General features: G+C 43.0%; 2 protein-coding genes across 3 annotated transcripts in view; one reads left to right on the forward strand and one right to left on the reverse strand.

Annotated features, from left to right (window-relative positions):
• The window catches only part of Commd1 (copper metabolism domain containing 1), a 107108-nt gene that overhangs the window by 2071 nt on the left and 92603 nt on the right, over positions 1-12434 (forward strand). The window lies entirely within an intron of this gene.
• LOC130875566 (U2 small nuclear ribonucleoprotein auxiliary factor 35 kDa subunit-related protein 1) lies at positions 1448-5248 on the reverse strand. Of its 2 annotated transcripts, XR_009057247.1 has the most exons (2): positions 3591-5248; positions 1448-2115 (listed from the first exon to the last, which is right to left on the reverse strand). XR_009057247.1 is itself a non-coding variant. In XM_057771573.1 (1 exon), exon 1 carries the CDS (start codon positions 5042-5044, stop codon positions 3761-3763), a length of 1284 nt encoding a protein of 427 aa, XP_057627556.1. In that variant the 5' UTR covers positions 5045-5248; the 3' UTR covers positions 3412-3760. The 2 variants fall into 2 exon arrangements, 1 of the variants encoding a protein (XP_057627556.1); XM_057771573.1 differs by lacking the exon at positions 1448-2115 and having other exon boundaries at positions 3412-5248.

Raw genomic sequence — 12434 nt, forward strand, 5'->3', positions numbered from 1 at the left:
GTCAAAGTTAAGAGCAGATGTGGGGTAGGAAAAATGTAGACCACGTTCAAGGGATGATAACTAGGCTGGGGATAGGTTAGTAGGTGAAAGTGATTGCTGCACAAGTGTGAGGACATGGGTTCTAATCCCTAAAACCCACATAAAAACTGCATGTGTAGGGGCTGGATAGGTGATTCAGCAGTTAAGAGCATTTGTTCTTGCAGAGGATCTGGGTTTGGGTCCCAGCACCCAAATGATGGCTCACAACTAGCTGTAATTCCAGTTTCAGAGAATCCAACACCCTCTTCTGGCTTCCTTGGGCACCGTACACCTGAGGTGCTCAGACATACATGTAGGCAAATTACTCGTACACATCAAATAAATCTTTTTTTAAAAAAGTCTTAAAAACTGGTCATGTAGTGTAAGTGTCTACATTTTGAGGAGATGGGAGTGGATACAGAAAATCTCAGAAGCTTAGGGCCATTAGCCTGGCACAGAGAGTGGAAAGACAACAGAGAAACCCATCTCAAACTAAGATGATTTCTGTGTGGATACTGTGGCACACACACTCCCGTAGTCACATATGTGAATGTGTATGCACACATCTCTCTCTCTCTCTCTCTCTCTCTCTCTCTCTCTCTCTCTCTCACACACACACACACACACACACACACACACACGCACAAATGGTGAACTGTCCAATCTGGTCATATTAGGGTATGGAGTAAGGACTATTTGGTGGATTAGGCAAGAAAAAGTGAAGCACTTACTCCTTTAACTCTGCTCTCATTCCTGCTCTGAAGTAGGCCATACACTTAACATACAGATGGTAGTAGACGTCATGTCTTTCACCTAGAAAATCATGTTCTGGCCGGGCGGTGGTGGCGCACGCCTTTAATCCCAGCACTCGGGAGGCAGAGGCAGGCGGATCTCTGTGAGTTCGAGACCAGCCTGGTCTACAAGAGCTAGTTCCAGGACAGGCTCCAAAACCACAGAGAAACCCTGTCTCAAAAAACCAAAAAAAAAAAAAAAAAAAAAGAAAGAAAATCATGTTCTGCATAGAAATGGCAAAAGGAGACACAGAGGACAGAACATGAGGAGACGTGGAATTCCTAGTGGGCACTCATTAGTAGTCTCCTTTTCCGATGTGCTGAGGCTTGAACCCAGGGTCTTATACTTCTAGGTAAGCTGGCAATGCTGAGCTAAACCCAAGCCTGACTCCAGGTAACAGTTTCCTTATTACCAACTACCATGGTTCAGATTCCTCACTTTCACACTGTTTCCAAATGTTACCTACTATTTTCCTGACATTTGTACTGCATACTCATCACTGTGTAGAATGATGTCCTTGTTTGGGACAACAGCACTCTAGCTTTACCTGTCAATCACAAAGGGCAACCATTTCATCTGCTTATGGATATATAAAGCAGCCCATTCATTCACACTATGGTGTGTGTGTGTACACGTGTACACGTGTGCTATGGTGCACATGTGGCGGTCAGAAGACAACTTATAGGAGTCAGTTTTGTCCTTCCACCACGTAGGTCCAGGGAATCAAACGCCCATCTTGGTAGCCTGCACATTTACCCAGTGCTTGCTGGCCCCACCACTACAGTTCTGACTTCTGCGTAGCACCCAAGGAATTGTGAAATTAATAAGGTAGTCATGATATGTGTAGCTGGTGCTCTTGGCCACTGAGCCATCTCTCCAGCCAGTATCTATTGGCTTTTTTGAAACAGGGTGTCACTCTGTAGCTCACACTGGCCTTGGATTTGTAGAGTGTGCTGGGATTAAAGATGTGGACCACCAGCGACAGCACACTGTCTAATTTTTTCAGCTTACGTTTATAATTTGGTATGAAGAATCAATAATACTATGTGATTTTTTTATAATATACTTACTACCTTGTACATCTGTAAAGAAGGCAGAACTTTATTATATACTTTATTTAATACTTATTTCTGGCATGTGGTAGGCACTTGTTAGACATCTGTAGGACATTTGGATGGGTAGTGCTTGAATGTGCCAGCTGCATTGAAAAGGCAACAGAGTTGGGCACAGTGGTATGTGCCTGCAGTCCTAACTACGGGAAGCTGAGGCAGGAGACTCATGAGCTTGGTGGGCAATGCGAAATATCTGTGTGGGGAGAACAGAAAATACTAAGTCAGGGGTAGTGAATTATGGCTGTAGGACTAATCTGGCCTGATGCCCCATTCTGCTCCTCACTCATGCCACATCCTTACTGTTCTGATAGCTTTGTTTGGTGGTACTCGGGGTTATTAAACCCATGGCCGTTGCCAGGGGCATGCCAGGCAAGTGCTCTGCAGCTCAGTACATTCCCCGTTGTTCTGGTTTTGATAAATAACAGGCTCATACAGGGTTTCTCTCTGTAACAGTCCTGGCTGTCCTAGAACTCGCTTGGTAGACCAGGCTTCGAACTCACTGAGATCCATTCACCTATCTCTGCCTCCCACGTGCTGGGATAAAAGGTATGTGCTACCACCACCTGGTGACAATATTATTTGATATTAAAAGCCTAAAGTATTTAACATCTGGACATTTACATAAAGATGCTTATCTTAAACATATATTCTTAAGTTTACAATGTCACTATTTGGAAATGACATGTGTAAATAATATTTAGAAGCTGGTTATTTGGTAGATAACTAAAAATTTCACTAACTTGTTCTTAAGACTTGAGATCTTTGGTTAAAAAAATAACATCATTATGAGCTGGAAAGATAGCTCAGAGGTTAAAGCACTCATGTGAGTGCACACAGACACACACACAGACACACACACACATACCCTTCAAAAAAAAAACTAAGAAAAAAGGTGTAGGCCTTTCATCCTAGCACTTGGAAGGCAGAGTCAGGCTGATCTCTGTGAGTTCAAGGCCAGCCTGGTCTACCAAGTGAGTTCCAGGACAGCCAAATCTACACAGAAAAACTGTGTTTCAAAAAATTAAAAAAAAATTACCATTAGGTTGTGGTGGTGGTACATTCCTGAGACCCCAGCAGCTGACAAGTAGGCAGGCAGATCTCTATGAGTTCAAGGCCAGTCTAGTCTATATAGCAAGTTTCAGCCCAGCCAGGGCTACAGTGGGAGAGTCTGTCTACAAAAACACATGGGGGGGGGGGCTGGAGAGATGGCTCAGTGGTTAAGAGCATTGCCTGCTCTTCCAAAGGTCCTGAGTTCAATTCCCGGTAACCACATGGTGGCTCACAACCATCTGTAATGATGTCTGGCACCCTCTTCTGGCCTGCAGACATGCACACAGACAGAATATTGTATACATAATAAATGAATAAATATTTAAAAAAAAAACACATAGGGTTTCTTTACTCCTATGTGCTCTTTCTTAGTAAAGTATAGATGTAATTTATATTTGGAAATTTTGTTCATATTCACAGGATATAAAATGTTAATAAATTAGTATAATAAAATATCACAGTTTAATATAATCTTAGTTATCACAAGAAAACAACACATGAAACTGTATGGAAAATAACATCAATAACAAAAACTCAACATATAAAAGCTAGTTTAAACTGTACGGAAAATAACGCCAATAACATGAATTACAACATCAAAAGACTAAGAAATAATACCTGGTTCTGTCTCTGTTAAAGCCACAAGACTTTGTAACTTGGCTGGGAATTAGATTGAGTCACCATGCCTTTCCTTCGTAATCAGTTTTGTTTTGAGCGTCTTGGGGTATCTGAAGGATACTGGGGTTGACTGGTTGGTCTCAGATTCTTGGGCCCAAGTGATGCCTGGCTCAGGACCTGTGGCTCTGGCTTTGTGGGCCTGGACTGTTGTCCTCTTCTCTTCCTCTTCTGGAACTGTGCCTCTCATGACCCTGTGCTTCCTGTTTGTGAGATCTCTTCCTCCTGTGAGTACTCTTCCTCTCCGACTCCCTGCTTCTCTTGGAGGAGCGGTGTGGGCTAGAGTGGGAGGCCCTTGACTTGCTGTAGTATTCCTCATGGTGGTCCTTCCTCTCCCTCCTGTCTGAGGAGGTCTTACCAGAGCAGCCAGCCCCAGCTGGAGACAGGTAGAGGTCTCTGTTAGCTTCTCGAAATTCATTGTTGGGGTTTCTGAACACATGGAGAAAGTTGCAGTGCTTTCCTTTTGGACACTTTTGCATTTCAAATAAACCACAAATTGCGATTTTCCACCGGGTCACCGGGCAGAATTCACACTGCAGCTGTCGTCCCGCGTACCATCTTCCGTTAAAGAGAGAGCGGGCTGCTTGGCATTCTTCTTCAGACTGGTACTGGACATACACATTGCCCCGCAGATGAGGTTCCAAGTTGCAGCTCACCTTGAACTGAATCACTTTGCCCACGTTCTTGAACTCGGGCAGCACATCATAGTAGAAGTCCAGGAACTGCTGGTAGGTCTCCTCCTCGCTGTACTCCAGGCTGGCGTCCGAGTCATAGTCGTCCCTTCTGCACTGCTCCATTCCGAAGGTCGTAAACATGCTCTTCACCAGGAGCGTGGGACTTGACGTGGGGAAGTCGTGCTTCCGTGAACACCTGTTACCGAATCGGCACGCGCCCGTTTTACTGTAGAAGGGACAGCTCGCTCGGTATTTCTCCAGTCTTAATTCCTTGGGTGGTTCTGGGTTCTGCCAAGTGCCATCATTTTCAGCCTGGTCCAGCATCTTCTGCACCGCTTCCTCTCTTTCTCTCTTTTTTTGTAGCTTCTGCTCCTCCTCTTCTCTCTGTTTTTTCTGTTTTTCTTCCCATTCCAACTTTATCTGTCTCTCCTGTTCTTCCCTCTGTTTTCTAGCAGCTTCTTCCTTTTCCTTCTTTATTCTGAATTCTTCTTGTGCCTTCTCCTCCCTAAGCAGCCACTCTTCATGTAATTTTTGTCGCTCCATCTCCAATCTCTCTGTAAGTTGTTCATCAGCAGAAACATCATCGTCCTCCTCCGGAGGGGCTGCAAGGTCCCTCAGTCGAGCCATATTCTGCCTACGTTTCTTGCGTTTCTCCTTCTTAAGGGCAGCCCTGTATTTTTTGTGGCCAAGTTTTTCAGGAAACACTGTCTCTTGGGTTGCCATCTTACCACAAAACGCAGATCCCTTCCCAGATCTCGCGATAATTATCTTTTTCCCCCACGCTGTGGATTGAAAAATCTCACCCACTGCTAAATTGTTCTGCTTTTTAAAGCTGCCTTTCTGAACAGCGAATACAAGCTGGCACTGTCAGGCTCAACCGACTTTTTTTTCCTCACCAGACTAGAGGATTGAGCTGTCTGAGTCACACCCGTGAGCGCAGTGCACCAGTAGGTTTGTGCGCATGCGCGCAGGTGTCAAAGGCCGGCTTGTGGATTGGAATGCGCAGCCCTGTGGCCACGCTTCCCTGTGTTTACTTCCGGCTTTTTGAGTCTCCGCCTCCCGGGGGTTGCTCCCTCCTGTTCAGGAGCCCTGGGTGCCGCAGCCCACCCTCCTGGACTCCTTTATGGGTGTGCTGATAGAAATGAAGGTCTCATGTTTGTTTGGCAAGGGCTTTAGCAACTTAGCCGTCTCTCCAGCCCGGTTCCCTTCTAGAATGGTTTTTTAGCATCGAATGCGTTTTGTTATTTGCATTGTGTAATGTTGTGTCTCGGGATATTCACGAGAGAAGACTGCTCGGACATGGGTTTAAGTTTTTATGACAGTTTCTCCGTATAGCCCTGGCTGTCTTGGAATTCTTTCTGGTTTCTGTGGACCAGGCTGTCCTCAAACTCACAGAGATCTGCCTGCCACTGTGTTGGAAGCAAGAAGATAGATACTTGTAGTATAGGAAAAGTTGTATTTTACTATGCAGACTGCCATCACATGACGTTCACATTCTAAATTCCTAACGGTGTCCCCAGAAGCACAAAAGCTATATCCTGGATTGACATACGTTAGTTGACAAAAAAAGCCGGAAGCCACTCTACAGAAACCAAAAAACAAGAGACTTTCCCATAACTAAGAACTTGGAAGGTTTAGTTATTTGTTTTCATTTTTGGCAGGTGGTGTTGTCTACATGTTGAGTTTACAGCCTGAATGACACTTCCATCATGGAGTCAGTTGTACTAAGGTCTGGGGCCTGGTTACAGTAGACTTTACTGTTGCTGTACGGTTTGGATAATATAATAAAACATCAATAAAATATGCGAGTTAATTATTTGAGATAGGGTCTTTTTTAATTTTTTAAATTTATTTTTGTTTATTTATTTAGTTGAGACAGTGTTTCTCAGTTGTAACAGCTCTGTCTGTCCTAGAGCTCCCTTTGTAGACCAGGCTGCTCTGGAACTCAGACGTACGCCTGCCTCTGCCTCCCCAATGCTGGGATTAAAGGTGTGCACCACCACCATCGGTGGGTTTCCTTCTTTACAGCAGGATGTCCTGGGACTCACTGGGGAGTCCAGGCAGGCCTTGAACTTGCAATGATTTGCTTGCATCTGTCTTTTGAGGGTGGGCATGACGCAATGTCCTGATCTAAATATGGGTTTATATATAGAAGAGGGCACACCTCTAGGTTTTAGCTATAAGCTGTAGTTTCATTTTCCTACTGTAGGTGGCAGTGGAGTATTGGTTTGCTGATATGCTGTAGAACTCCAGACACACAATGCTTAAATGTTTTCTCTTTCTGGAATGTTCTAGTTGGAAACATGCTTTTGCTCGCTATTCAACATTAAGAATTTTGTGTACAAAAAGAAATCTAAACATTTGGCTTTGTATTTTGAAATTAGAAATGATTTTTAAAATAAATTTTGTTTCAATGGGACTGTAGAGATGGCTCATTGATTGAGAGCTCTTATTTTGAGCGGGGTGGTGGTAATGCCTGGCTTCACAAGCACGTGACAAGTACATGCCCACATACAGATTAATAAATTAATGTAGTAGAATTTTATTATTTAAAGTGGGGAGTGCAGTGGTGTTAGCGCGTGGCTTTAATCCCAACTCTTTTTTTTTTTTTTTAATCCCAACTCTTGAGAGGCTGAGACAAGTGGATCTCTGTGAGTTCAAGGCCAGCCTGGTCTACAGAGTGAGTTCCAGGTCAGCCAGAGCTACACAGAGAAACCCTGTCTTGAAAAACAAAATGCAAAACTAAACAAAACAATGAAAAAAAAACAACTCTTGTTGCTCTTCAGGAAGATCCAGGTTTGATTCCCAGCACTCAGATGGTGGTGCACAACCATCTGAACCAAAGTTTTAGGGGAACAGAGTCCTTCTGGCATCCACCAAATGGTGCACATACACACACACAGGCAAACATTCATACATGTGAAGTAAACATCTAAAAACTAAAAGCAAGCTGGGCGGTGGTGGCGCACGCCTTTAATCCCAGCACGAGTTTGCCTTTGGGTTTAGGGACATCATTTAGGGGTTGATTATAATTAGTGTACGGTTGAGGGTACACTCAGGGATCATTTGAAAAAAAAAAGAGAGGGATAATTGGATGATGGGATAATAGATTTATAATTGTGAGTTACTGTTTTTAGACAAATATATTGGTATCAATTCTTGTATATTGATACAGAGTTAAATTATATTGACTATTGTTTCTACCTCTGTTTAAAACATTTTTTATGTATTGACATATATTGTATTGATATATATTGTATATATTTACCATATTGCAGTGTACATTTCTACCTCTGATTAAGATACTTATATATTGTTTGTGTATTGATATATATTTGCCATATTGCAATGTATATTTGTACATTGTTTATATTTGGAGGTCATTATCCTCATTGGTTACAGTTGTTTATTGTCTTAATCTTTAAGTTAGATAGATATTGAGAATTATATAGATCAATAGTCATCTAAGTTTGTCATTTATAATTAGACTAATCAGGTTCTTTAGATACATAGAGATTATACTCAGTATAGATAGGTAATCTTCAACCTCTTTAAAGAGCTGTAGAAAATGGCCTTTAATCTAACTCAGAGTTTTGTAGTAGTGAGACACAATTGCTCCCAGCAACACCGATTTATTCCCGAGAGAATGTTGAGCACCAAAGACGCTCCACCTCGAGCCTTTCTTTTTGGCAGAACTGGCCTTTGGGCAAAGAAATGCCCATACCTCAACCACTGAAAGAGATACAGAGCGTGCATCAATGGATAAAACAGAACTGTCATATCCTGCCAAGACAGGGTAAGATAGTTTTGAAAAGTTGCTTGCCTTTGAAAATGGTATGTCAGTTATGTTAGGCCTTAGCCAAAGTTGGTTGCTTCAACGCTGCAAACGTGACTTTGGGTGATTGCCCAGGTAGCTAGTTGTCTGTGATTTGTTGCATGTTTTGGAAGTTGTTTTACTGAACTTCCTAATTACCCAGGTAACATTATTTCCCTCCTCAGATCTTTGATGGGGTTGAAGACTATATAAATGTAGTTACTTTTCTCTCATGATTGGCCAAGTTATTTATTATACAAGACCTAAGCTAGTTAGAATAGGATATTTGTACTTATTGTATATAATTTCATAGTAGGTTTAGAACTCTCTTACTTAAACAAAAGGGGGAGGTGCTGCAGGAGGTCCTTCCGCTCCTTCAGCCAATAGCTGCTGAGAGACCACGCCCCAGTGGAGGCAGAGGCAGGCGGATCTCTGTGAGTTCGAGACGAGCCTGGTCTAAAAGAGCTAGTTCCAGGACAGGCTCCAAAACCACAGAGAAACCCTGTCTCGAAAAACCAAAAAAAAAAAAAACCCAAAAAACCGAAAAACCTAAAAAGTAATTGTTTCAACTAATTCTTTCATTTAAAAAAAATTGCAGAAAATTTTGTATAGCCAGGCATAGTGACTGTACATGTCTGTAGTCCCAGGATTGGGCGGTGGAAGCAGGGGATTGGGAGATCAGGTCATCTTTGACTACAGTCTGTGCTCTCTGATACTTTTTCTGGAACAGGAAAAAAAAATACCATCACCAAAGTGACAACAATAAAATCCAAGGAATTTTGGAGAAGTAACGGAGTCTACATTGGGATCTGTAGGCAGCAGAAAGAGAATGACTTTGGGCTTGAAATGGGCTTTTTGTAAAACCTCAAAGCCCACCCCAGTGACTCACTTCCTCTGACATGGTCACACCTCCCAATTCTTTCAGATAGTGCCACTCCCTGATGACCAAGGATTGAAATTTGTGAGCCTGTGGGGGCCATTCCCATTCAGACCACCACATCACTCAAGTCCGTGTTCTAAAGGCTTGCACCCCAGTCTGATGAGCTGTCCAGAGGAGGTGGGCATGCATGATAATATGGGGCCTAGTTGAAAGAAGTAGGCTACTGGGGATGCTTTTGAAGAATACCTTTTCTTTTCAGCCCTTGGTATGTGTGCTCTCTCTCTTCTCTCTCTCTCTCTCTCCTCTCTTTCTCTTCTCTCTCTCCCCTTCTCTTTTCTTTCTTCCTTCTCTCCCCCTCTCTCTTTCTCTCTTCCCACTCTCCCTTCCTTCCTTGCTTGACTATTGTTCATATTTTCTATAGTTTTTTTTCCCCCTGATTTTCCAAGACAGTGTTTCTCTGTTTAGCTCTGGCTGTTCTGGAACTCAACTTGCTCTGTAGACCAGGTTGGCCTGAAACTCGCAGAGATCCTTCTGCTTCTGCCTCTGCCTGTGCTGGGATTAAAGGCCTGCGCCAACACTCCTGGCAACATGTCTGAATGTTTTGTCTGACTGTATGTATATGTGCCACATGTGTGCTAGGAGAGGGTGTCAGATCTCCTAGAACTGAAGTTACAGATGGATGTGAACCACCATGCGGGTGTAGAAATCAGGCTCATGACCTCTAGAAGAGTAAGTTCTCTTAACCACTGAACCATCCCTCCAATTCTTTAATAATCCTTTTAGATCTCTTAAAGTCAGCCATAGGGTTGGAGAGATGCTTTTCTATATTTTTATGTTTAAAAACTCTGCAGCAACCCATGCAAATGATGTGAATGACCGGTGTCAGTATGATACATTGTCTTATTTTTGCCCTCTAAGGGCAGAATTGGGCACTTAGAACAGAGACTGGATGACAAAGTCTAAAATATTCACGTCTGGCCTTTTTATAGAAAAAATGCCCAGAGCCTGTTAAGAATCTTGCAGTTTGAATACACCTCAGTGTGTTGGCAGTTCTACTGTTAATAGGCATCCTGTTTTTTTCTGTTATATTTTTCTTTCTTTCTTTTTTTGTTTTTTGGTTTTTCGAGACAGGGTTTCTCTGTGGCTTTGGAGCCTGTCCTGGAACTAGCTCTTGTAGACCAGGCTGGTCTCGAACTCACAGAGATCCACCTGCCTCTGCATCCCAAGTGCTTGGATTAAAGGCGTGTGCCACCACCGCCTGGCCGACCTTATATTTTTCAAGACAGGATTTTGTTATGTGTCCCAAGCTGGCCTTCCCCTTGCTCTGTCACACTCACACACACTCCACATCTCACACACACACTCACACACACTCACACACACATACACACACTCACACATCTCACACACACACTCACACACACTCACTCACACACACTCACACATCTCACACACACACACTCACACACACTCACACACACATACACACACATCTCACACACACACACTCACACACACACACATCTCACAGGATGAGCCTCAGCTTTAGGGGTTGATGGGCTCCAGCCACGCTGCCATATCTGACTCTATTTTGTATGCTCAAATTTGAGCTGTTCTTTTCTCATATTTCTTTTATTGAGCATAAAACCATTTTTGTGTGTTCATAGAATGGTTTGATGAGTGTGTTCAGCTGATGGTGGCTCTGTGCTTCATGATGAACAGACTGTAACATGGTACCTGTGCCCTCAGGTCTGTTTCTTTTGAATTGTTTTCATAATGAAGTAGTTTTCTTAGCAGCTGCAAAGAAGATAATTAGATAAATTTATATATTTTCCCTAAAGAGAGATTTCCTTGTTTTCCCACGATGCTGGGGATCTAACCCAGGGCCTCCTGCGTGTGAGGTACACGCTCTGCTACTGAGCTATACTCCCAGAGCTCCCAGATTCTATACTTTCCTATCCTTGTCAAACTTTCGAGGCCTTCCTTGTTGCCTGTTTTTGTAGGTTTGCTCTATCCCCAGGTCTGCAAACACCTCCAGTGCCTGTCCTGCTTGTCTCTGAATTACTATTGTAGAAAGTCGGAATTTCTCTTAGTTCCATCATGTGTTGTACCCCTACCCCCACCCCACGCACACAGGGTTTCTCTGTGTAACAAACAGTTCTGGCTGTCCTGGACTCTCTCTGTAGACCAGGCTGGCCTTGAACTTAGAGATCCACCTGCCTCTGCCTCCCAAGTGCTAGAATTAAAGGCATGTGTCATCATTGCTTGGCAGTTTTTATTATTGTTATTTTTATTAGTAAGAGGAGGAGGAAGAGGAGGAGAGTAGTCATTTTGAGACAAGTCTCGCTATGTAGCCCAAGCTAGTTTGAAATTGTAGTCCTCCTGCCTCAGCCTCTAGAAGACATGAACCACCAGACCCAGCTTCTCCTAGTTCTTTAATGGTCGTTTTAATTCTGCCAGTATACTCAGTACGCACATACACATAAAATGAAATAAACATAAAGGACACAAATACTAATTCATGTTCTTTAGTTTATACACACAAATCAAGTATTCTCTTCGAAGTCTAGAAGTACTGTTGAAAGTACTGTAGTACTTTTAAAAATGAAGGGGGAAGGAAGATTCTCTTTCTTATTTAGTAATTATTGTTGGAGACTTTTCTACCTTTAAATGTCCTAGTTAGCAAAAATGTTCTTTTGGAGCTTAGAGCTTGCACGGTGACTCACACTGTAATTCCAGCATCATAGTACTTGGGAGGAGTAGCAGGTGGAGCTCAAGGCCATCCTGGCTTACGTGAAACCCTGTTTCAAATAACAATGCCAGGCAAAGCAAGTAAAGGCATTTGCTACAAATCCTGCTGTTCTGAATCTGTAGAACCCTTCCTGTAAATTGTCCTCTGGCCTCTACATGTGTGCACATGCATGTATGCGCAAGTTTCTGCCCCACCCACAGCTCCCAAATAAGCACACCGAAGCTTACATTAAGTACAACTGCTTGTTGGATAGCTCCGGCTTATTACTAATTAGCTCTTGCAACTTAACCCATTTCTGTTAATGTATATATTGCCACGTGACTTGTGACTTTACCTGTCCTCCAGCATGTCTTGCTCTCTCTGTCTTTCCTGCTGACTCTTCCAGCTCTGCCCTTCTTCATCCCAGCATTCTTGGTTAGGTTGTCCTGCCTATACTGCCTGCCTGGCTACCAGCCAATCAGCTTTTTATTAACAATGAAAGCAATACATATTTACAGTGTACAAAGATTGTTCCACAGCACATGCACAAGCAAAATTAAATGCGAATAAAAAAAAAACTATGTTATATCAAATGTGGTTACCTACAACTGTAATTCTAACAGTTGGGAGATGGAGGCCCAGGACCAGGAGTTCAGAGTTACCCTCAGCTATGTAGCTAATTCAGGGC

This window comes from Chionomys nivalis, chromosome 6 (assembly GCF_950005125.1).
Source record: "Chionomys nivalis chromosome 6, mChiNiv1.1, whole genome shotgun sequence".
NCBI lineage: Eukaryota > Metazoa > Chordata > Mammalia > Rodentia > Cricetidae > Chionomys > Chionomys nivalis.